Source organism: Lepisosteus oculatus, chromosome 4 (genome assembly GCF_040954835.1).
Source record: "Lepisosteus oculatus isolate fLepOcu1 chromosome 4, fLepOcu1.hap2, whole genome shotgun sequence".
NCBI lineage: Eukaryota > Metazoa > Chordata > Actinopteri > Semionotiformes > Lepisosteidae > Lepisosteus > Lepisosteus oculatus.
This window is the reverse complement of record NC_090699.1, coordinates 31,095,334-31,120,636: the sequence shown is the minus strand read 5'-3', so window position 1 is coordinate 31,120,636 and position 25,303 is coordinate 31,095,334. Positions and strand designations below refer to the sequence as shown.

The window sequence follows — 25,303 nt, the reverse complement described above, 5'->3', positions numbered from 1 at the left end:
TCTAAATCTCCATCCTCAGCCATAGTAGTCTCAGGAACGTGAGAAAAGCTGTGCACGTCAGGCAAGTGAACGAGTGCATCATTCCCTTTAGGAGGTTGAACTGTAGCTTGACATTGACAAACTGATTTTAACATGAGCCACTTTGCTACAGTGCTGAATCTAAAGTTAAATCAGATTGAGCATTGAATTGTTGCTCAAATTTAAATGACTTGCATAAAGACGCTGGGATTTCGTTTATACAAAGAATCCATTATAAACGTTTCGTATTCGACCGCTGGAATGGCGCTTTTTAAACAGCTGCGCAGGCTCGCTGGAGCCCCGGCGCATGCGCCTCACGGGTTAGTATCCAGTCCTATCCGTCTTCGCCGGTGCCCCGTGAGCTACCAGAGGACAGGGTAAGACGGAGTGCTGCCAGGATACGAGATTAATAATGAAATAAACATGTAAAGGCCGTCTCGTGTGCCCCGGGCGACGTTAAGCTTTGATTGCCAAGTGCGCAGCTGAGCCGCTGGAGGAGAATAGCAAACATGCTGGGTTTTTAAGAGCCCTTCAGAGTATTCACCACGAGTCCGGGCCTGGGGCCTTTTAATTATCCCGTCCTGCACTGCACGAAAACAAAACAGCACGGCCACCATGATTGTGCTTTTTACTACGGGCTGCTCCGGGACGAAATGTGTTCGCTGGCTTCTCCGGCGCAAATGTGTATTTACTCTGTAGCAACAGTCTTGCGCCCCGTCGACAAAACTGTATTTCAGTTGTGGTCTGTAGTTGCAAAAGACGTGGTTTTCCCCCCAGTCTAGCCGAGGCGGAGAAGTCCTCGGTTTCATTGTGCGGGTAGGTTGAGCGCTGTTTGTCGCTGGGTCAATGACAAGGCCAACAGTGAGCTCTTGTCCGCTGCTTGTTTATCGCCCTTAATATTTGAATGTACCGTGTAGGTTTTACTGAATGCGTTTCCTGCTGGTCTCTCTCCGTGTTTTACAAGTGCTGAAAAACCCCACAGAGCTCTAGAGAAGTGGTATTTGATATCCGTGGCCTCTTGGTAGTATTATTTGCGTGTGATGTAATACTGCATTCATCCTGCGACTGAACACGGTTGAATCCCGTCCTGGTTTTTCTCCGCACACAATTTCTTGTCCTCTCTGCCTCAGGTCCGCCAACAGTCGCAGTACCGCGCAGCAAACAGCAGGCAGCTGTCCGGAGCGCCATGGCTCAGTTCGGAGGCCAGAAGAACCCGCCGTGGGCGGCGCAGTTCGCGGCCACGGCGGTGTCCCAGCCCGGCCAGTCCCTGGACATCAACAGCTTGCACTGTGAGTGTGGGGCGGGCGGGCGAGCTTTCGGTCTGCTGTAGTGCTTACATGGAGCAAGATTCGTCTTTTGTTTTCCAATATTTTTTAAAAAAACGTTCATATAATTATACTATTGTAATAAGACGTGTAATTATAATTATAATCTGTTTCAGTTCTCCTGATCTGCAGGCTGTTAACTAGACAGGTTTGGTCGTATGGAACCCCCCCCCTCCTTTAGCGAATATCTTACTGTTTTCCTTATTGTAATATTACTGTTTGAATGTATTAACATTACATAATGTACATATCATGAACTAAAAAGGGGACGCGTCAGTTACAGCCCCTTTATAGAACTGTTTCCACCCGGGTCAGCTGCCCGGTGGCTGGGGGGGCGGGTTGATGGGTTTTATTGTGTTATTAGGAGGAAGTGTACCTTTTTAAAAAATCATATAGGTATGTTGTTGTTGTTTTTTTGTGACTGCATTGAAATAACCTCCTTTTGTTTAGCTTTTCAAAGACAATTTGACTGCCCATTGATAGACGTGTTGTGGATTGAGTGCAAGTTAAATCTCTCGCTTAAGAGTACAGCTGTGTCCCATTCCGCCTATAAATCGCTTGTATTTGTTTCTGGTCCCGGTGGGCTGCCATGTGTAATTTTGCATTCCACAGAGGACTCTTAATTACTCTTATTTCAATCAATTGTTGACATAATTGGTCTATGTTAGCAAGCCCAGAAACAGCGCTATAGAACATATTTCACAAGCCTTACCTGTATCATTTAAATCCAATTTAAGGGCCGAAATCATGGTGTTGATATACCAAAAAATGCAAATGACTTATTGTGTGAGTAATGTCTGTGTTGTGTAGCTCTGAAATTGTCAGGTTTGCCCAGTCTGGTTTGCATAATTGTCAGGTACTGTAGATGTAATTATGACATTGTTTCAGTAAAAGCAGTGCGTCAGGCAGCAATTTGTTTTTAACTATGGATGTTGTGTTTTAAAGTACAAGTAGCGTATATATTACCATTGTGTATGGCTGAAAATAAAATGATGCCCAGAATGATAAAAATACATTTAACAGTGTTATGTGTGACGGACTTGTATATTCTTTCAGGATATGTTTCAACATTTCTTTTTGCTTTTTAGGCCAATTGTAAATTCATTTCATAGAGTATTTCTACACCAAGTGTAGACATACTTATTGGAGCTGCTCTTTATTCCCTAGGACGTGGTAATCTAGAGGGAATGCACTCTCAACACAGGCTAAACTTTCTAGTTACCTCTGTAATCAACAAAACCAGATTCCCCATCTCCCTAAAGCATTATGGGATGTTGTCGCTTTTCCCAAGTTGCATTTTGTAAGTTTGCAGACTCGCGTCTTAGTGAAAGCGGTCTATGAAAATAACTGTTTCAAAGAGGAAATAGAGAATGTCCCGCTTTACAGCACCCAAGATGTTTGTGTCTTAAACAAGTCGGGCGCCAGCAGGCCATGTGCTATGAATATTCACTGCTATGAATCCTGTTGCTGTTACCCCTTCGGCGTCTCTCTGCAGCTCTGGGAGTCCAGCCGCCCTCTCTCCTGGGGGCCTCTCCCGGGATGTACTCCCAGCAGTCCGCGCTGGCGGCCGCCGGCCTCAACACGCAGTCCGCCGCCAGCTACCAGCTGTCCCAGCAGACCGCCGCCCTGCAGCAGCAGGCGGCCGCCGCCGCCGCCGCGGCCCTGCAGCAGGTAGGGGAGCTCGCCGCCCCCTTCTCCGCTACACCTCGCCTTTCTCACGGAGCATGTCCCCGGGACTGCCGGGACTGTTCCCAGTGCTTCATAGATGTACAGGAGGGAATCGCCACAGACTCCACCCACATGGGTGTGGATACCTCCCCATTGTGCATCTGCACTGCCACTGCACAGCAGATTAGGTGGAGTTAGAAATTAAAACTGATGTAATTTATGGGGAGCCAGGTAGTGCTGGCCTAAGATGTAATTTAACCAGGCCGCTGGAGTTAACACTTCCTCAACACACAGTGGCATGGGATCTTTTAACGACCAAACAGTCGAAACCTGTTTGCCATGTCATCCACAGAATACTCCTATATCACAGTGTCCCAAATACAGATCTGGGGAATTGTGGTCCAGCCACAAGAGTGTCATCTACTAGTTCACAAACACCACTTTCACCACTAGGCACATCCTTGCTTAGTTTGTGAAATCTGAGTGATGTTCAGAAGTGATAATCCAGGCAAACAATATTTCAGGGCTTGGGTTTATGTTTTTGTCAGTTGTATTTTGGTTTTCCAGTCATTGTTACATTAGCATTCATGTACACAAGGAATCTACAATGGGTTTCATGATAATTTTCCAGGGATTTCTGTTATACTGATTCTGTGTCTTAAGCCATCAGAGATGTATTGGTGTAGTGTGGAATGCAGCATCTGCAGTGAAAGTGTTCAATATCTTGCAATACTGTCCGCATACTGTCACAAATCTTACATCGATATAATATTAAATCACATATTGCCGAATTCTGCCTTGCAGCAGTACCAGCAGCAGCAACAACAACAGCAGCAGCAGCAACAACAACAACAGCAGCAGCAGCAGCAACAGCAGCCACCCCCTCAGCAGGCACTCTACAGCGTTCAGCAGCAGGTAAGTCCCTGGACGGGCCGACGTGTACGTGGTATTCCTTCTATGTTTCAGAACTTCAGAGTTGTAGAGGACTTGGGCATATTCAGGTGATGGTAAAGGCAACAGCAAGGCTGCTGTATTTCTTCTCCTTGATGTGAGAGTCTGTTGTTATAAAGGTCACGATGTGGCCCATAATATTGACCATCATATTATCAAATTCTTTCCAAGGGACTCTTGACCATGCACTTCCTGAGCTAACCTCTGCTGTGGCTGAATATCAGGGCCTCTAACACCAACTATAATTTGTTGATTGATGGAATTCAGTTTTCTAGCCCAATTTTAGGGGTAAGCTTCAAACTATAGGTTCTACTTGAGCAGAGAATAAAAAACAAGATGCCTTTTTGTTTTTTGCCTTGTGTTTTTAAATAACTTAAGCAGCAGTGTTGCTTGAAGATTAACTGGTGTTTTATCATTTTTGGTCATTTATGGAACGTAGTACAGTCATGTAAAAAAATGGAGCTAACCTTTTCATTGCTTGATGTTGATGTTTATGCTATTCTTATTTTTAAAAATGACTACAAGTAGATTGCAAATATTCTAATCTGAAGTTCAGTTATACAGCCATTGTTTAGGTGTGATTTTTTTTTACCATTTTTTTATTACACTTTTATAGGAAAGACGTTTGAAGTAGACTAAAGTTTGTTCAACAGTGTTTTCCAAAGGTTCTTACTTAGAAATGTTTTAAGTAAAACCTAACGGTTTATTATCACTGTAAAACTATCATTTGCCAGAAATGTCAATGCTTTCCACAGAGTTGTGGGAAAAATTCTAACACTTTAATGCAAAATAATGCAGAAGGTCACAGTACAGTGCAGCTCGTATATGTCTTAAAGAGAGGCCACATTGCACAAATTTATGAGTAAAGTAATTGAAATAATAGATTTATTTTTAATTGCAATAAAGATAGGTAATTAAATTGAAGCTGTTTTCTCAGGCCATTCACTTGGCCTAACTCCTATACACTGAAAAAGTCTTCAGATTTGACTGTTGATCTAATAGTATATTGATCAGTTATATTGCCTCAGAAATAATTTCATTTAACTTAAAACTGTTTTACAAATTTGAAAACTAAAACTCTGAAGGAATCACCTATTTTCCAAAAGCTGGCAGCTTTGTAGACTTATGTCTGTGATTGTCTGCAAATCTTTATCTTGCTGTACTGCTGTGGCAATAGCTATGAATTTGCACTTATACAGTAATAAAAACTTGTATTTTTCTATTTCTAATTTTGTTCTTAATTTTTTAGATGCAGCAGCCCCAGCAACCCTTGCTTTCACAGGTAAAACTGAGCTTTAAGCTTTAACAATAGCATGTTTATTGTACGTCTGTACAGCAGTGATTGTTTCTAAAGCTATTTTGATGCCTGTTTGCTTAAAGTACTTGTTTGTCATTGGTAAAACGTGAACAGATTGACAAACAAAAAGAAAAACTTGTTATAAAACAAATATTGTGAGCCCTACTATGTGCTATCTTCATGCTTGTCCAGTATTGCTAAGGACAACTGTGCACACGGTTTTGCAGCCTCCAGTGGCCTTGCCTACTAGTCTGAGCCTGTCTAACCCTCAGCCAGCTGCCCAGATCACAGTCTCCTATCCAACACCAAGATCCAGCCAGCAGCAGACCCAGCCGCAGAAGCAGCGTGTGTTCACCGGAGTCGTCACTAAACTGCATGACACCTTTGGATTTGTAGATGAAGATGTCTTTTTTCAACTAAGGTGAATAACAGTGGTGCGAGGACAGAAGTGCCTCTTACGTTTCCATTGGCTTTTGTACTTGCTTGCCATTTGTTCCCAATTGCACAAGTTGTTAACCAAACATTTGGACTTTTTGTGTGTATAAAGAATATACTCTAGAATGGTATTTGTAGTTAAAAACAGGAATTGGCACAAACTTTATTTGCTAACTTGGTCTTCTTTTGGTACTAGAACCTTGTTGTGAAAATGCTGATCTCTTCTCTAGTGCTGTGAAGGGGAAGACCCCGCAGGTGGGCGACCGCGTTCTGGTTGAAGCTCTGTACAATCCTAACATGCCTTTCAAGTGGAATGCCCAGAGGATACAGACTCTACCTCAGATCGCTCCGCAGTCGGTGAGTGGTTTCTCTCATGCCTGCTGTACACCTGTTGTTAAATATATTAACTTGAGCTTCATTAATAAATGTAATTTTTGTTTTTATGATTATATTATTTTGTTCTTAATTTGTTTATATATGTAGTTACAGCAGTCCCAGCTCTTACCTTAAATTTCCCCTTAGTCGGCATGTATTTACTCTGAAGCAGGATTGTCTTTCTACAGAAAAAGTCCCACTGCAAATGGATGCTAGACAAAATGTCAAAAAGCTTTGGGTGAATTCCCTTTGAAGTATTTGCACCTCTTGTTCCCAGCTCAATGACACTTTGGTAAAACTGCACAATTACTCTCCCGAGAAAAGTTAGCAGTCTGCAGAACCCTTTTTTATTACTCACCGGAAGTATATTAAGACGGGAGGGATTGCTAACCAGAACAGTTGTATTTCATGTTTTACAATATTTATGTAACTTGAGTGTATGTAGAAATGGTGCTGAAATTGTATTTCTCATCATCATTTGCTGTACACTCCATAGGAAAGGGAAGAATCCAGTTTTTTCCTGAATGTCACTTGCTATACATGAGTTGGTCTTGGGAGGATAGTGAAAACTGTATTCTTGTGTCATATTTGGATGATGGGTTTTTTTCTTTAGGTAATTTTTTAAAAATTCTGTATATTTTCTACTCTGACTACTGTTCAATTTCTGTGTAGGATTCGTTTAACTTGTATGTCTTTTAAATGCTCCTTGCTCATAAATGCTTGATGGATAAATTTCCAGGTTTCCAAAAAGTCAGTTGTAAGAATTTTATCTATACGTTTGAGTTCATAGGATAGTAATGAGTTCCTGTGTTACGGGGTGATTACTGATCAGGTCTGCAGTAGTCTAGTAAGCAATGACAGTATGACTTAGACTTAAAACCAGACCAGGTTTTTTGACACAGGATTTTGTTTTGATTGGTGAACCAGTTTTGATAATGTTGACTGTCTTTTGAAGCTACATTCAGAGAATTTACAGTGCTTCCATCACCAAGTGTAAAATATTTTTCTCTTAGAATTTTTATAGATGAATGAGTCAGGCACTTATTTTCCATTTATAGTTTTCAGGCAGCAAGCGTATTGTTTATATATGTGTAAGTGTTGGAGACAATCTTTATATTTTGAACGTTCATGCCTACTGTATTCTATGTTTAGTAGTTTAGTTTTTGCTGCATTCAACAGGAAATAACAGGACGTTATCTTGTTAAATAGTTGTGGCCAACAAAATTGGCACCCTTTCACATTTTTCAAATTTTCTTCCAGAAAATAGTTGAAATCAAAAAATCTATTTGTATCCCCATATGTATTTTTTTGGTTTGCAGTGGAACAAAACAAAAAAGCTGAATAATTTACTAAATCTTAGCTTATTCCACAGGAAATCCTAAAATGGCCTGGACAATATTATTGGCACTTTCTACAAGTAGTTAGGAATAGTTAATTTCAAGCAGGTGATTCTCCTTTACTTTGGAATTGAACTCACCTGTGGTGAGTTGCAGGTGCCTACAATATAAAAATTACTCTTTCAACCTGTTGGAATAGGAAAAGGACTCATCCTCCTGTTTTGTGTTACTGTGTGTACCATAATGAGCATGGATGAAAAATAAAACTGAAGAATTGTCTGAGGAGGTCAGACACAAAATTGTAGCCTAGCATGGACAATCTCAAGGCTACAAGATCCAGAGATCTTGATGTTCCTGTTTCCGCCGTATGTAATGTTATGAAGAAGTTTAACCTCCCAGGATGTGGCTACAAGAGAAAACTTGATCAAAGATTGCAGCAAAGGATTGTTCGAATGGTGGAGAAAGCACCTCAATCAACTGCCACACAGATTCAAGCTGACCTCCGGACACAAGGTACGACAGTTTCAACTTCCACCATCTGTCGCCAACTTAATGAAAGTGGGTTATATGGTAGGAGACCCAGGAGGACCCCACTGCTGAGAGAGAGACACAAGAAAGCCCGACTGCAATTTGCCAAAACCAAAATCCTTCTGTGAGAATGTCTTGTGGACAGATGAGACCAAATTAGAGCTTTTGGGTAAAGCACACCCTCTGTATGTTTACAGAAAACGAAATGAAACCTTTAAAGAAAAGAACACCTTCCCTAAAGTGAAACATGGAGGAGGGCATGGAACATGTTTTGGGGTTGCTTTGTTGCCACTGGCACTGGATGCCTTGAACATGTGCATGGCATCATGAAATCAGGAGAATAACAAGGCATTTTGGAGCGCAATATCATAGCCAATGTCAGAAGTCTCTGTCAGTACCTGGGTCTCCGTCAAAGGTCATGGGTCTTCCAGCATGACAATGACCCCAAACACACTTCAAAAAGCACCCAGGAATGGTTCAAGACAAAACGCTGGACTGTTCTGAAGCGGTCAGATCTAAATCCAATTGAAAACCTGTGGAGGGATCTGAAAACGGCAGTTGGGAGAAGACACCCTTCAAATCTGGGAGAACTGGAGACATTTGCGCAAGAGTGGGCCAGACTGCCAGTACAGTAGAGGAAGCTCATCGATGGCCATAGGAATCACTTGATTACAGTTACTTTGACCAAAGGCTGTGCTACCAAATATTGAGTCTGGGGTGTCAATTTTGTTAATACCATCTTTTTATTTTCTGATTTAAAAGGATATATTAAGTTCTGAATCAAAAACAAAGGTTCTGTAATATTAACAATGAGATAAAGAATTGTGGTGACCAAATACTTTGGTCAATTTTAAACTTATTTTTAGAGAAAATTGAGTTGTTTGTAAAAAGTGCAAAGGTGCCAGTATTTTTGGCCACCACTGTATATATGGTGTTTTCTGGCTTTAGTATGATTTATCTTTGCCCTGTGATTGATATTGATTGTCTTAATGCTATCTGCTACACAGGTCTTGAGTTTCTTGTCCTGGGTATTACTAACAAGGACATTAAGATTTAATTTGGCTTCAAATGAAGATTTGCATTGGGACATTGTCTACTGTTCAATAAAAGCCAGTACATGAACTTGATGTGTTGAGGATACGGTCTGTCACTCTGCCCTTTGCTTTATTAGTACAGTGGTCTACCTCCTTTTGCCCATTGGGGTTCATGGTCTTGTGCAGAAGCTTCATTTCGAGAAAGTTTAAGTGTTCTGTTCCACTGGACAGCCAATCTTATCTCGGTTTGAAGTGCTCAGCTTGTCCTGTCTGCCATGACCTCATTGTGCAGCTGTACGTCTAAGGGGCTTGAACAATGATTTTCTATCATTTACTTTTTTTTTCCTTTTTTGCTTTCTCTACATTTCTCTATCAATTGTATTTTATGACTGTATAAATGTCTTGGTTTTCTGTGTTGAATGTATCCATCGGATGACACTTATTTTGCATTTGATTGTGTGCTTGTGAAAATCCCAAAATGAATAAATAGAATTTAAAAACAGCTTGAATTAGGCTGTACCTGAATTCAAAAACTTTGTCATAGCAGTTCCCTGTATGGCTTGATGTGGTTTTGGTCAACCATTAGATTTAGATTTTTTTTTATAAAATGAGATTAGATGAATATTTGATATTTTTTTTTCTCTGGATTAGAAACTCCAAAATAGCCTCAATATGAGATGTATAGGATGTTTTGTCTGCCATGTGAGACATAGAAATGTCCTGTCAGCAGTCTCAACATTTAATTTTCTAGATGTCTTAGTTGGACAGTTTCCTGCCCCATTTTCCAGGCAGCTCCTGTTGTGCCAACACACCACACACCAGTCTAACATCGGCCGCTCCAGCGCGCGCGAGCCCAGCTTCGGTTGAGCTGGGCACCGGCATTGAAGAAGCTTGTAACCTTGACCGAGACTGAACATGCTCTGTCAGTGTGACCTGCCCCTTTCGCCGATGTTTCAGAGGCTAACGCAGCGGTGTCCTCCCTGTTCTTGCAGAGCCAGCCCCCAGGGCCGACCATGATGAAGACTGGCCCGACCATGATGCAGTCCCTGCCTCCGCCCACCACCTTCAGCGTTCCTGCCCAGGCTCCTCCTCCTTCCTTGCTCCAGGCGCAGCTGTCAGCCGCTTCTCTGGCGCCATTGCTGCAGAACCCACCGCAGCCCCTGCTGCCCCAGCCGCCCCCCAAAGGTAGGATCAAGGCCACCTCCTAACGGTGCTTTCAGGAGCTCTGTCAATAATAATACAGTAAGCAATACTACTTTATAAGAGTCAGGCATGGTTCTATATAGGTTTGCTTATGGTTAATGTATTAATTCTTCAAATATAGAAAAATCTGTTTTAATACTTAAAGCGGGTCAAGTTGTAGTTTTCATAATCATCAGCACTCTGTCTGACTCGGTAGTTGTGCGGTGAAGTGAAGGAGGTGACGGCCAGTGTTTCTCTTTTGGCAGACTGTGTGTTCTCGGGAGGTCTGCTCCAGCCGCCAGTGCGCATGATGCCCCAGCCCCAGCCGGCCCGCAGGCTGGATCCCACACCCAGGTTCCCTGGACGCAATGACAGGGCGGACCTCATGATCAGGAAAGATGACCGCAGGTGAGCCTCCGTGTTTTATCACCTTGTCCTGCCTTTGGGAGCTTTTTTTTTCCGTATGAAATTCAGTGTTTTGACCACTAAAAGTTTGACTTGTCATAGAAACAAAACATTGAATCTTCTCAAAAGATTACAGAACACAGTCTCTTATCTACAGCACATACATGACAGCCTTGACTACCGAGTTGGATGCCTCCTGCTCCGTAAATGTGTTTCAGAATTGCAATTCAGTATCCTTAAATTCCCGTCTGTGAACTAATCACATTCTTTTAAGAATCTTAAACTTGATTTGGTTTTAGTCCCCTCAAAAAAGATCCTTCTCCTCTTCTCTCCTGCCACTAGCCGCGAGAGGGACCGAGACAGGCGGCGGTCCCGCGAACGCTCCCCCACACGCAAGCGCTCTCGAGATCGCTCTCCTCGCAGAGACAGGTCCCCAAGGAGGCCTCGCAGAGTTGTCCCACGATACACTGTGCAGTTCTCCAAATTCTCCCTCGACTGGTAGGTCCAAGTCAGATCTTGCATATCACCTGCATTTTTCCTAACTCATTGCCCACGTAAAATGAGCCAATTGGTGAAAGTTTCAGCGTCAGAAGACCAAAGATGTCAGGATGCATGTTACCTGACCGTAATGCTTATAGTCTGTTTCTGTCTACAGTTTTGTAAAAATAAAGCCTTGTTTATGTTCTGTTCAAAAAAAAGCATGCAGATCTTGCAAGTAGTTTGAACATGACTGCTTCAGTCAGCTTATGTTTGAGAAAAATTCACCAGTAAACTTTGTATGTAGAATGGCAGCACGTGTTGTAAAATGTTCTTGTCCCCTTGCATGTGGGTTTAAAATTTAAAATAGTAGTCTACAGTTAGTTGGTCTGTCTACAATTGAACTTTGTCCACACGGACAACAATGGTTCTCATATAGATACTTTGCTTGAATTCAGCGTTGGTTCAGCCAAACTAGAATGAATTTGTAGAGATCTGTTAATACACTTGATATTTGCTCCCATGTTCTTTTCTGCAGTCTGCAGAAGCTTTCTGCATGATAGAATCAGACACGATGCGCATGATCTCCCCATCTTTCCATTTCCCAGCTCTAACTGTGACATGATGGAGCTCAGAAGACGTTACCAGAACCTGTACATCCCCAGCGATTTCTTTAATGCGGAGTTCACCTGGGTGGATGCCTTCCCTGTGTCCCGACCCTTTCAGTTTGGAAATTATTGTAACTTTCACATCATGCACAAAGAGGTGGATCCTCTGGTAAAGAACACTGCAGTACTGGATCCTGCAGATGCCAATCACTCATACAGCGCAAAGGTGACTGGTGTTTTTATGATGTTCTTCATGTTATTTATGTTGTAACTATTTGGTGGTGCATGAGATAGCAGTACATACGTAAAACTGATGGGCAGGGAATTCTTCAAATGTCGAATAATTCACGTAAAACATATTTTGATCAACACGTGTAGTCTTTTAATCGGGGGTATCTTACTTGAGAGGATAACAATGGAATTGGTTAAATAGTTAAAATTCTCAAGGAGTGTAAAGTTTAGTTAGAACAAAATGGTTTACCTGGTCTTGACTTAAAATTGACATGTCTTGTTCTCCAGGTGATGCTCTTGGCAAACCCAAGCTTAGAGGATCTCTATCATAAGTCTTGTGCCCTTTCTGAGGATCCACAGGAGCTGAGGGATTCGTTTCAGCATCCAGCACGACTGATAAAGGTATAAATTTCACATTCGCAATGCTGCTGGAGAGCAAGAAATGATGTCAGATCCTATTCCATTTCTGAAGTAATCATGTGGAATAAAAACTACTGATCCCTGCTCTCTAGTGAAGATGAATTATAATGCCAGACTGTGGCATACAGACTTATGTCAAGCATTGGTTAACACTAGCAGTTTCATAGCTACATTTTTACTTTTGGAAAGTGAAAGTTCTCTCCAAAAGCTTCTCATTCCAACATTTCAATGTTTCAATGTTTTTTCTTGCAAGATGAGTAAGGATTTTGTTTTCCCTCAGGAGCCTAATGTTTAAAGTTGTTTTCTTTAGTTCTTAGTCGGAATGAAAGGCAAGGATGAAGCCATGGCCATTGGAGGGCATTGGTCTCCTTCACTTGATGGAGCTGACCCAGAAAATGATGCATCTGTCCTGATAAAGACTGCTATACGTTGTTGTAAGGCACTCACAGGCATTGACCTGAGTATGTGCACGCAGTGGTAAGTATAAACTTGTACAGGATTTATTATAATTGTATCATTTGATGCGTGTTGAAATATTGATAAGCTGTGGTACTAAAATGGTCTTGAAGGACTGCATGCTTCACACATTTTGTATCCTATTTCTGTGTTGGATGCTTTTTAAAAATGATTATTAATTTTCTTTCAATTTTCAACTGTCTATGCTAATGTCCTGCAAAGCAATCCCGATTGACTTTGATGTGGTGAATGCATTAATTCTGTCGCTCAAGAGCTGTGCTGGAGGAGTCGTCGTCCATGGCCTCATTATTTTCTTTTTTTTTCTTTTTTATATATAACTTTCTTTTATTATTTCCTTGATAACCCTCTGGGTCTGTAATCTGTCCCCTTCCTAAAGGGACAGTCATTTAACTTGCACACACACACAATATGCACACGAGGAGTGATAAAAAGCGAATGTGTCCAGGTTTCCTGTCTTTTTTTTGTGTGAACCTTTAGAAATTGTGGCTGCCATTCAAGATGAGAAGCTACTTTGGATCTGCAGATTTTTGCCTATGGGGAGGAAATGGAGAGGGTGGGGAGCCTATAGGTTGTTTAAGAGCTGGACAGAACTGGGGGAGTTAGGAAAGTGTAAGCTTGTGGTAGGCTCTTTAAGATGTCTTATAGAATGTTTCTTTCCAATACGCTTCTTCCCTTGCGACAGGTATCGTTTTGCAGAGATTCGCTATCACCGCCCTGAGGAGACACACAAGGGGCGTACAGTTCCTGCTCATGTGGAGACAGTGGTTTTATTTCTCCCGGATGTTTGGCATTGTCTTCCTACCCGCTCAGAATGGGAGTCGCTCTCCCGAGGATTCAAGGAGCAGCTGGCAGAGAAGCTCCTGGCTGAACGAAAGGAGGCTGATGGAGAACAGGCACTGAACGCTAATCCCTTTTTCTTATTTCCGCTTCTCACAGGCACAGGAAAAACAGGCACAAAAAAAACAAAAATAAAAAGTCTATATTCAATCCCGTTTACCTGTCCATACTCCCCTCTTCCCACCCGGCTACCACCTCCCTCCCTCCCCACTCCATCCAAACACTACAAAGCAGTTACATGCAGGGGAAGGAGCATAGGTCTTACTGTTGCAACTGGTAAAACAGCTTCCAGCTTGGTGTCTCAGCAACTGTCAATTCTTAGGACTGCATTTTTCAATAAATAACAGAACAAAATTTCATGCAATGTCATCTGCACATTTGAGATTATGGGTATATGTGAAGCTAATTTGATTGGCCTTTCAGTGTGGGATTAAGCCTCAAAAATATATGTGCTGGAAACTGGAGGACCAGTTGTTTTGCTGAGTGTCTCAGCCTTGTTATTTTGCCAGTATATGCCGTATTCCAAAACCTCTAAATTCTGTCTCTTGTCTGTCCCTTTTGATTTGTGGTACTCTCCGATTGGACTCTGTATTAGACCCTTTTTGAAGTGCTTGATTTTCCAGGGCAGTTGGTTGAGCGACAGTCTCCAATCTTTTCGAGGGACTAGAAATAATAATCTTCAAGCGGTGGAGTACAGCTAGGCTTAGGGAAAACACACACAGTTTGGAAACCAGCTTTGTGTGCACCTGTCTTATACATCCTTTGGACCTACTGTCATTGATGACCTTTTTGTATTCCACAGATCTGGCTTTGATTGGCTGATGGTCGCATTTGGTCTTTAAAAAGCTAGAGAACATCCATGTAATGTAGCAGTGTATCTTACCTTACCTATAACTTAATAGGAGGAGACAATGAGAGACAGTTGTGGCCTTGCTACTTGCACGGATCAACTTTGTTTCAGAATGAATGAGTGGCAGACCACTGTAGAAGTAGCATGTTTATTTTTTATTTCTTCTCTTTGTCAACATGTTTTGATCCAGGAGGAAGAAGAGAAAGACGAAGAAGAATCAAAAGAAATATCCACTCCTACCCACTGGTCCAAACTTGATCCGAAGTCAATGAAGGTGGGCAGTACTTTATTTGTGTTTAGTGCGCTGTACATGCTGATTATTAGTAATAGGCTTGCGCATACCCAAAGTGAAGCGCTGAGTGGGTGTCTGTACAGCTTTGGTTAGGTACATTGTCTAACTCGGGTTATACATCTTATTTTATGAATCTTAGATTTGTGGAGAGCTTCACAATATTAACAAGTTAGCACCAGGGATTATGGATGTCCAAAGGGTGGCGATTACTGATGCTTCTTCACTGCTCTGCAGTCCAGAGTTTGAATGTGGCATGGGGTGCCTCTCTGTTTGAAGCCCGCATGCTCTGTCTCTGGTTACGTGACTTTCTTCCAGGGGCTCCAGTTACCTTCCGCAGTCCCACCTAATGCCTAGGTTAATTTACATCCCCAAATTGTCCCCTATATGAGCCTATGTGTGTGTCTCTCTGTGATGGACAGGCTTCCCTTCCACAATGCATCCTGCCTTGGCTCATTGTCTGTCAGGTTAGGGTCCAACTTGCACTGGTTGGTTCCAATACTCATTTTTTGCATTTGCTTTACCTTCCAGTGTATATATGAACAGTAAGCGTTATTTTCCCGTCTTTGTTTTCTTTTTAACTTAATATGAGCTAAGTGCTCTTGTCTGTGCATATACTTCCAGCTTTGCATATATGACTACAGTGAGAATAGTATGACTTAACACAAATGGGAAACATTTTTTAAATGAACATGTCTTTTAATCCAATAATCAATTGTGTTCTGAAGGTGAACGATCTGCGTAAGGAGTTGGAAAGCCGTAGTTTGAGCTCCAAAGGTCTGAAATCCCAGCTGATTGCTAGGCTTACCAAACAGCTGAAGGTAGAGGAGCAGACTGATGAGGCGAAGGAGCCAGAGAAACCCGAGGCCCTGGCAGAAGTGGAGGAGGAGCCGTCTAGGGTAGAGGAAGACAAAGAGGTAGGCAGAGATCCAAACTCGAGTGAGCTTTACTCAGATTCCAGAAGCTAAAACGTGGAGCCGGAGACTGAGATGTTCCAGTGCCACAAAATGACCATTGTCTTAAAAACAGTATTGTTATAATTTGTTGTAATAGTAATAGTGTTACTGAGGAGTGCAAAGTCACGTATATATCAAGTGTATAGAGAAGGTTGTTCTGAAGATTATCAATGAAAAAATGTCTGTAGATGCCAGAAAATCAACTAGATGTTTCTTCCTTCTCTTTGTTGTTAGAATGTAATTTGCAGTAGGCTGTGCAAAAGTGCTTCTGCCTGGCTCGAGTAGTGGTTGTTGTTTCATTTTTATTGGTTTGAATGTCTTGGAAAAAATGACATTTTTTATTCCAATGTCACTTCAGGAAGAAGAAAGAAAACGTCAAGAGGAACAAGAGCGACAGCGTCGGGAGAGGCGCTACGTCCTGCCAGAGGAGCCCACCATCATTGTTCATCCCAACTGGGCAGCCAAGAATGGCAAGTTTGACTGCAGCATCATGTCCCTGAGTGTCCTTCTGGACTACAGGCTGGAAGACAACAAAGAACATTCATTTGAAGTAAGCTCAAATAATTATTTAAAGTAATATTAATTTTATGGCTAAAGTAAATTTCTATTTTTAACCATTGTGTGGTGTCTGAAGTACATTCTTAATGTCTCCTGTCACACTGTAACCATCCTTTTTAATCTAAGTAAACCATTCTGATCTGGATCCTTACTCCAAGACTGAGTTTGGTTCAAATATTTCTTCTTTGTTGCAATATTGTTTTTCCTTTTTCAAAAACAAGTTGTGAAGTTAGTGCAGTGTACATGCTTTATAAATGATTTGAGCTTCTCAAGTTTTTGTTTCATTCCATCATATGATGTTATACTAGAGACAATCTACCCCATATCTATCATAGTGTTAAACCATTGTTGTTCATATCATTCTTTGGAGTGATGCCATAGTTGGATTAGTTCATGTTGATATATGATAACCCAGGAAGGCTTAATGTACCCAGAGAAATTATGTAATGTCTTCCTCTTTGTAGGTTTCCCTTTTTGCAGAGTTGTTCAATGAAATGCTCCAAAGGGATTTTGGTTATAGAATCTACAAAGCTCTGGCCTCCGTACCTCTGAAGGATGAGAAAAAGGAGAAGAAAGACAAGGCAAAAAAAGAGGCCGAGAAAAAGGAAGCAGAGAAGAAGGAAGCTGAGAAAAAAGAAATGAAAAAAGAAGTAAAAGAGGAGAAGGAAGATGAAAACGGGGAACCATCTGTGAAAAAAATTAAATGTGCTGATGAGAAGGAGGATAAAAAGGTGAGTTTGTTTTAAATGTTAACCCTGTCTGGTTATATCCTCTGTATTTCTAATAAAGAAACATACACAGAAGTAGAAGCTGTAGTTTAACTTAATGCACTACTGTTACTTAGTAATGCTTCACATATAGTTCTGAGTGCTTCTTTTTAGTGAAAGGTTTGAAGCAGATTGAGTAACCCAGCAAATACACATCAGGGTTCCTATCATGAGTATGGTACTTCTTCAAGTATCTCTCAGCAATAAACTTTCTCACACAAACTTTGAATGCATCAGCTTCTTACCACTTAATACCATGTCCTGCCCACAGTGTCCATGAAGAACAATTCACCAGGACAACTAGATTACATCTCTAACTGTAATGCTTGTATCCTCTAGCAGAGTGGTTTATAGTCTTGTCAGAAAGCTGTATATTTCTTTTGAAATTAAAGAGCCTTGTAGTGATGCAGATGTACCTTTTGAAATACAGAATTTTGCTAGCTGTGAAATCATACAGGTGTTTATAACGTCTTGTTCAGCCATCCCACACCAAACTAGAATTGCAGCTTTTATTACATTTCAGAAAAGCAACAAAAACAATGGTGAAGAATGTTTCAAAGACCGTTCTGGAGCACAGAACCTTTACCTTTCTTGAGTACTTCCAGTGCCAGGACGGTCTTAACTTTTTTTATGTTTTAGGTTTTACTTAAAAATAATTAACAGCAGTTATGATGTTATTTAGTTGCACACAAGTGTAAATGAATGTAGAGACCAGCTTCCCTACAGACCACAAGAGGGGGCTGTGAAACAGGCCATTTGCTACCTTGTTATGCCTTTGTGTGTATATCTTTAAACTTGACCCTGAATGTGGCTTATGGTTTGTAAATTCTAACTGCAGTTTGAATACACCAAATATATCACGTTTACAATCCATTTTCCTACCTTCTCTCTTCCTGGTCTACTGTTGCCATGATTGCTTTGAAACATGGACCCTCTGCAATAGGGGTATACATGGTTTATCGGTTAATTATATTTACAAAGACCTGCACCAAGCACTGTTTGTAGGCTGTGGTATAGTGCCTGCTTTGGGGACATTTCAGAGTTTTTTATGCTGCATTCAGACTGTTTTGCCAAATGGAGGGATATTAGTTGGTTACAAATGTGTTTTTTGGACAGGATGGGGTTTTCGTCGCAGCATCTGCTCAAAATACGTAACCAAATCTCTTTTATTTCCAGGAAGATGAGAAGGACCAGGAAAAAGAAGTGAAGAAGGAGGAATCTAAAGACGAGGAGGATAATGAAGAGGAGAGCAGTAACATGAACGCAGAGGAGTATGACCCCATGGAGGCTGAGGAAGCAGATGATGACGATGATGACGGTAGTGATTTAGACATTCCATAATGAATTTCCAGCTCTGTTGGCCAAATTAAAAGCATTTTTATTGAAGAAACAGCACAGTGGTACTTTTAAGGTTTTTTTATATTTCTGCTATAGAGAGGTCAAATGCTAGGCTACTATTAGAATTGATTTGGCAAAACTTCCCTTTATAGATCAGGTTTGTAGTTCTCATGATAAATTGGTTAGAGATAATTCTCCCTCCCACATGTTTCCCTTGTGCCTGTAGACAAAGATGATGAAGATTCAAATGGAAGAGACAAAAGGGATGACAGAAGAGATGACAGGAAATCTAAAGAGAGGTCTTCAAAAGACAAGGTTCGTCTTTGATGTTTTTCCAAGGCAGAACCAGGTTAAGATTACGCCACAGTTCTAAACTGAAAATGATTAGTTCTAGTGTTGATTACTATTTAAAGGAGTGGCTGCATGAAAATAGAACTTTCAACCATGTTGGTTTTCTTGGTTTTATTTGGCTGCAGTTTGTTACCAATCCACCTAACATTTTCTTAAATTCAACTGCTTTTTGAATTGTCAGGTACAGCAAAAAGCAATTTACCCAATCAAATAATTTTATTGTGTTTTTCCATAGGAAAAGGAGAAGAAACAAATGGTAACATACAATAAAGACCTTTTAATGGCTTTTGTGTACTTTGATCAAAGTCACTGCGGATATCTGCTTGAAAAGGACGTTGAAGAAATCATGTACACTCTGGGGCTGCACCTTTCCAGAGCACAGGTGGAGTCAATATTATGTGAAATAAGATGCTTTTTGGCTTCGACTTCTCTTTAAACATCTTGAAGCACCACAATTATTGAGTTGATTATATCATGCCTCTCTTATTTAAAGTTATTCATTCTTGTCCAGCTAATGTTTAACAAATTGCCTGCTCATACCCAGGACAAGTCATAAGATCTTTAAAGTTCCAAATCCAATAAAACTTTCTTTCAAATAGTGCGGCAGAATCTGGTGCCAACATTTAAAAACCTAATCTGTCAAGTATCTTTCATACAAATGTACAGTATTTGCATTCTGATGTATAATCAGAAGGTTTATGAAGTTAAAGCACTGGGGCAGTTTTACTAGCTTGTCCATTTAATTTCAGAGAATCAGATTTCAGATACTGAGCAGATCTTGATTTAAAAAAAAAGGCCTATAATTTCTTTGTAGTGATTAGTTGTTCAGATGTTAAATTTACATATCAAATACATACAAAAGAAGACTGCTTGGTGGCATGTGTTTCATGGGTTATTACACAATCCTCTTCTTTCAGGTGAAGAAATTGCTCAATAAACCAGTTGTTAGGGAATCGTGCTTTTACCGGAAACTAACTGATCGACCAAAAGATGAACCAGCCCCACTCACTGCTGAGGCCCAGCAGGACAACCTTTTAGGTAAGCAAATGTACTTTAAAGTTGAACAAAGAGAAATGAATGTTTGAGAGCTATTTTTGTACGTCGGGAAGAAAGGCCTTGTCGTTCCAGTGAAGACTTTTGGCTTAATGTTTTAGACTCTTGAGCTATCTTGTCTCTTGTGACTTGTTAAGGCCAGTTTCTTTTGCATACTTTTGCCGTTTGTGACAAACAAAAATTTGTATTTGATTCTCTTCTTTCGTCCTGTGGTCTGACATACTTCTTACCTTTGTGTCACTTCTGTTCAGGAGTTAATGGGGCTTAGGTGTTCATGGTGCAGAAATCATGGCAGGCCTATATATAATGCAAAGCTCTTACTCTGGAACTTGAGAGGGGATACAAACATCTATTGCAGTAATTCATTCTCTCTGTTGCCATTGTAATTGTCCTTTTAGAAGTTTCCTGGCGTGTGTCAGGTCTGTTTGCAGTCCTGAAGTTGTAATATATTAAATATTCTTTCTTTAGGTCCCATTGCTTCAACTCTACTGAAGATCAGAGTGTTGTATTAGAGAATGTGAAGGTGCTGCAGATTGTGCTCACAAAAATGGGTTGTTCCTCATAGTTTTAAGGTCATGATTGATAAATGAAGCTGGAGCCATGGAAGATATTGCTTATTTGTGAATTCTGTTTTTCAGGAAACAAACTACTGCTGTCCTCCCATAAAGCCAAGTCGCAACCCAGTGAATCTCAAGGCTCTGGCGGTCTCTTCGTATATAATGGCGCCATGGTCGACGTGGGCAGCCTGATGCAGAAACTGGAGAAGAGCGAGAAAGCCAGGGAAGAGATTGAACAGAAGCTCCTTCTACAGGAGGCCAAGAGCGGTATGTAAGAGCAATCCCCCTGAGCGAAGAGACTGATGCAGGCATCACAGTTCACTCTAAATCTGAATGTACTTATTTCTTCCTGTAATATGTTCATATTGATTTATCTATATCAAGTGTAAAAATGATTTGCTGTTAGCCAAAGCTGTCAAGTTAAAGGTGTAAAATGAGAACATAGTATTGGGAAAGAAGAATATTGATTTTATGTAACATGTTTGTATTCATTTTAAATGTATAATAGCCTTTATTTTTGCCATTTTGATTTAATAGATTATAAAGTTTTATAGGTTTTGGTATGATTTTGATTTTCAAAAAGTTGTAGTAATTGTATCTGTGCTGACTTGGCAAGGGCTAAACAGAGCCTGTTTTTGTTAATTACAGAAGAAAATGGAAAACTCATCTTGCAGCTGGAGACTAGCAACAGGAGCCTTTCTGCTGAGCTTGAAGAAATTAAAAATGACCTTAGTCAAACAGAAGAGAATTTGAAAGCTTCAGAAGAAAAGAGATCCCGCTTTGAAGACCAACTGCACTCAACAGTCAGTCATTTGAAGGTTTTAACAGAAGAAGTGCAGTGTGTTCTAAAAAAGGTTTGTACAACCTTTTAAATACAGAATTAATATGTAATCAAGAATTTATCTTTTTTGATTCCTAAAATGTGTTGGGGAAAAAAAAACAAGATGTTCAGTGGTCCTGCATTCAAGAATATGTTCAATACAAGACAAGTTTCTCTATTCTAAGTGCTGCAAATTACACAAGCTTATTTTTTCCCCGATCCCGGATTAGTCTCCCCTTCCTGTTTGGTATTTTTGCCCAATTGATATCAATTGCAGTGGTGGCCTAACTGCAGGAAATAAGAAAATTGGTATAATTTAATTTACCTAGTTACAGGTTTTTAGCTATTTTTTAGAAGATTGATTTGTAACTGTATAACACTGATACAAAAGATAAGTGATTTGGCACTCATTAGCCCCTTACTATATCTGTAGTAGAATGATTTGATCCTTTCTGCTTCATTTTTGGATGTAGAGAAAAACAACCAAACTACACTGCAAATGTGTTGTGTTCTGTAGCATTAAAGAATCAACTTCCAAGCAACAATGGTGAGAAAGATCCTTAAACCACACTTGATCTTAACTGGCTGGACAGTTGGACAAAACTAGTTACTCTGTAGGCTTACTATTGATTTTTAGATGTTGATCCCATTTCTGATTCAATTGTGACTGTTTGCAATAGCATGTTTTTTTTATGGCTATATATACACCAAATGTCAGAAGGAGGTCTAGCTGTGGATTCTTAATGTTTCACACACATTTTATTGTGGAGCAAAAGTTAAGTTTACCATGCTCAGAAGTACTTCTAAAACTTCTGTTGCTACTGATCTAGAAAACATGGTATTTCTGAAATACTACACTGCTTCTTCTGCCATTCACAGCATCATCACACACCATTTAGTGTGTGTGTGTGTAAGCCTTCCAGAGCAGAATTGGAAAGGAGATGCTAAAAATCCATTGGAAATAAAGTTAGAAGATGTATTAAATTGTTGCAGAATATAAATGTAAAGAAGGTGGGGCTTTCGTGTCAGACTAAAGGCTAACAGCCTTGGCTGAGGTTTAAAAAATCCAGACGCTAGATGTGAGGAGATCACAGAAATCATTGGTACAATAAGCTCTCTCTGCTCCACCCACCCTAGTAGCATGTGCATCTTTAATAAAGCTTGCGTTTTGATTCAGATGTCCACATCGGCTAGATTTAATCTGGCAACCTCTAGGCTACAGCCTTGGCACTATACATTTGTCAGAACACAATTTAGTGACTTATACAAAGGCATCAGTATAGGAACAGTATTAATCTTTGTTTGATTTTTTGTTTGTTTTGCTTATCTTCTGTCTTCCAGGACATTTCTCCCTCTGAAGATAGTGACCAAAAATCACAAGAGAATGGGTCTGATGAGTCATGAAACAGCCTTTCCTATAAGACCGATTCCATTAGATAGTGCTGTAAATAACACGATGCTGAAAAGACCATAATGCATGTCTTAAGTAGTGATTTGGTCATTGCTATGTACAGTTTTATGAATGAGTGTTGTCTTATCATAAAAACTGCTTGTAATTCAGCTGAGAATTATTACCACTTGAAAATATTTTTCTGCTGCATAAAGTTGTAGGTTCAAATGTATTTTAATTATAATAAAACTTAAGTTTAAGTTTATTACAAAATTAAAAATACTTTGGTCAAAAAATGTGTTCTTGTGGCAGTATTGTTGAATTTTAGAAGCCATTTTTTCAGTTTTTTTCAATTTAGCAAAATTTAACTTGGTTCTGTTTCTTAAAAATTACTAATTAAACTATTTTGAAAGTGATTGTTTTTTTTAATACAAATTACCAGCACCTACAAGTTTAAATTATTGAAAACATTTAATATTTATGGTCTGGGTGGCCTGTTTTTTTTCTTTGACATAGTAAATGTCGGTAAGCTTAAAAAATTGTAGCACATCTCAACCTCAGCAGAAGTCAGTAGTGTAACACTGAAAGAAGTTTTGTCAGGTTAACCAGTTTCAATGTTAAGAGTTGTTTCTCGGTGGCTTGTCTGATAAAATAAATGACCGTTTTATTATATATCCTTTGTTTTTCATGTTACCAGAATAAGGATGAAATTAAGGGTAATTGTTCTGCCTTTGTTCTATGCATTGTTTCATTTTAATTACCATTATCTTAAACTGCCAGAAACCTCAGAAATCAAACAGCTTTGAAGTTTATTTCAAAAGGTACTTATAATTCTATATTTTTTCCACTTTGTAAAAACAAGAATTTTAATCTTGCCTTTATTTGCACAGGCTAACTTTATAGTTGAATAGTTTATGTGCAACAAGAATACAATTGCTGTATACTTAATTGAATGTACAGTTTTACTCAGAATGAATTGTAGCCACTTTCTTGCAAGCCTTTGAGCTCTCACATCCACACAAATGATTGTGTACTAGCTTAAATATACTCCACATTGCTTAAATGTGGCACTTATCCTAAATACGCACTCTTTCATAACGTTTGGGGAAAAACCTTAAGTAAGGCAAATTAAATCTGAATGAGGTAAATACAATGAAGTGTGTTTTTGTTAATGTGCTGTTATGTTCAAATAAATGGTTAGTTTTTTTTGTCCTTTTGAATTGTCATTTTTTGGTTTGGAAAGCAGGCCACCAGGTGTCACAGTTTCACTCCATTACCATTGTGTTTTTGGAGAGTAAGCACCAATACATGTATGTTTAAATTGTTCTTATTGCAAACGGGTTTTGTAATCTTTGGAATTTCTCTTCTCAAAACATACAACTTTTGATTTTTGTTGGAGCTATCTGCAATATTGATTTAATATCGCAATTTCTCGTCAAGGTTTTGGCGAGTATGAACATTTTCTAGCACTGAAGTTAGCCTCTTTCTTTTGATGTATTTGAAGGAGTGTGATTGTCCCTGTATGCCCAGCTAAATTCTATCCAGCTGCTACTCTAGTACTTAACCTGTATTAATAAAACTCCATATTAAAGTCTGCTTGCACTTTAACGTCTTGGTATTTCCACACCATCTGTGGCCACTGTCTATTAGAATAGCTTTTGTCCTTCCTGGGCTCTTTTATTTGTAATATACTGGCCTGAAGCGTGAAAGACTTTTCCTTCCAACTAATGCATTTTATAGAGGGTGTATTTAAGTGACCTTGCCATGTAGGTTGTAATGGAAGGGAGTTTTACTTCCCTTTTCTATTTAAAAAAAAGGCAGACCAAAGTTGTACTTCATCAGTTGGTTGTGTCAGCTATATATTTAAAATTGCATTGCTCATTGTCTTGAAAATGCTCAACTGTTAAAATGCTTAGTAAGGTGTATATGGTATATCTGAGTAATGCCTTCAGTTAGTGGTGTGCACCATTAATTAATGTGCATATTTTAGGGGAGAGAAGTTGGTAGGAGATGAAAGTGTAGAGTGAGTGTTCCCCTGGCTAAGGGAACAATGCAGGTCTTGTTTATCCATTCATCTGTACAGTATTTTGAATTGATTTGTCATACTTGGCAGGGAATTGATTTATTTTGATTTCAAAGTGACGACCCCTCTAAAAGCACAACAGTGATTCAAAGTGAGGCCAAAGGTTGTAAACTGATTGTTGTGGAGTGTCCTCTAGCTTGGATTTGAATAATTAATGAAATTATTCTAGAAGGCTACTTGCAGGTTGGTTGGCCACTCCTTACTTAACGGAGATAAGTAAAATAAGGTAGGGCAGACAGCAGGCATCTTTTTTTTTTTTGCTGTAGACCCAAACAGCAATGTGGATTGCTGTTTTGAGACAGCTGAAGAGATTTGTACAGGTATGCTCAGCTCCCTTCTAAAACAGTGGTTCTTTGTTCCCTGCTTAAGAAATCAGAACAGAAAAACTAGTGAGTAACACTGGCTGCTCCGAGGACAGTGAACCCAATTGATTGCAGGTACTGAACTTGCTAGTGAGGAATTGTGTTGCATCTGTCTCGAGTCTGTTGGATTAATGTAGAGATGAAATTACAGTCTTTTCCTTCTAGTTAGATACACATGGGTGGGCAAAGTTCTAGCGGGTCTTGTTTTGTGTGATTTATAGCCATAAATGATTCAACAGATCTCTTTTAGCATTTTATGATGACTTAGTCCTATGGTTCACATTTTGTTAAACATTTATTCTTAAATGCAGGAAAGTCATTGAA

General features: G+C 39.8%; 1 protein-coding gene across 3 annotated transcripts; it reads left to right on the top strand.

Annotated features, from left to right (window-relative positions):
* Nucleotides 1–318: 318 nt before the first annotated feature.
* ccar1 (cell division cycle and apoptosis regulator 1) lies at nucleotides 319–23,746 on the top strand. 3 transcript variants are annotated; one of them, XM_015346863.2, is made up of 25 exons: nucleotides 319–395; nucleotides 1,149–1,307; nucleotides 2,839–3,014; nucleotides 3,816–3,926; nucleotides 5,212–5,244; nucleotides 5,532–5,680; nucleotides 5,925–6,051; nucleotides 9,961–10,153; nucleotides 10,417–10,558; nucleotides 10,898–11,053; nucleotides 11,641–11,866; nucleotides 12,160–12,273; nucleotides 12,602–12,768; nucleotides 13,451–13,661; nucleotides 14,646–14,729; nucleotides 15,473–15,661; nucleotides 16,059–16,250; nucleotides 16,723–16,989; nucleotides 18,202–18,343; nucleotides 18,590–18,678; nucleotides 18,950–19,096; nucleotides 19,632–19,752; nucleotides 20,406–20,591; nucleotides 20,973–21,178; nucleotides 22,486–23,746. In XM_015346863.2, exons 2-25 carry the CDS (start codon nucleotides 1,205–1,207, stop codon nucleotides 22,546–22,548), a joined length of 3,594 nt encoding a protein of 1,197 aa, XP_015202349.1. In that variant the 5' UTR covers nucleotides 319–395; nucleotides 1,149–1,204; the 3' UTR covers nucleotides 22,549–23,746. The 3 variants fall into 3 exon arrangements, with proteins under 3 accessions (XP_015202349.1, XP_015202347.1, XP_015202348.1); XM_015346861.2 differs by having other exon boundaries at nucleotides 5,487–5,680; XM_015346862.2 differs by lacking the exon at nucleotides 319–395 and adding an exon at nucleotides 744–834 and having other exon boundaries at nucleotides 5,487–5,680.
* Nucleotides 23,747–25,303: the final 1,557 nt, after the last annotated feature.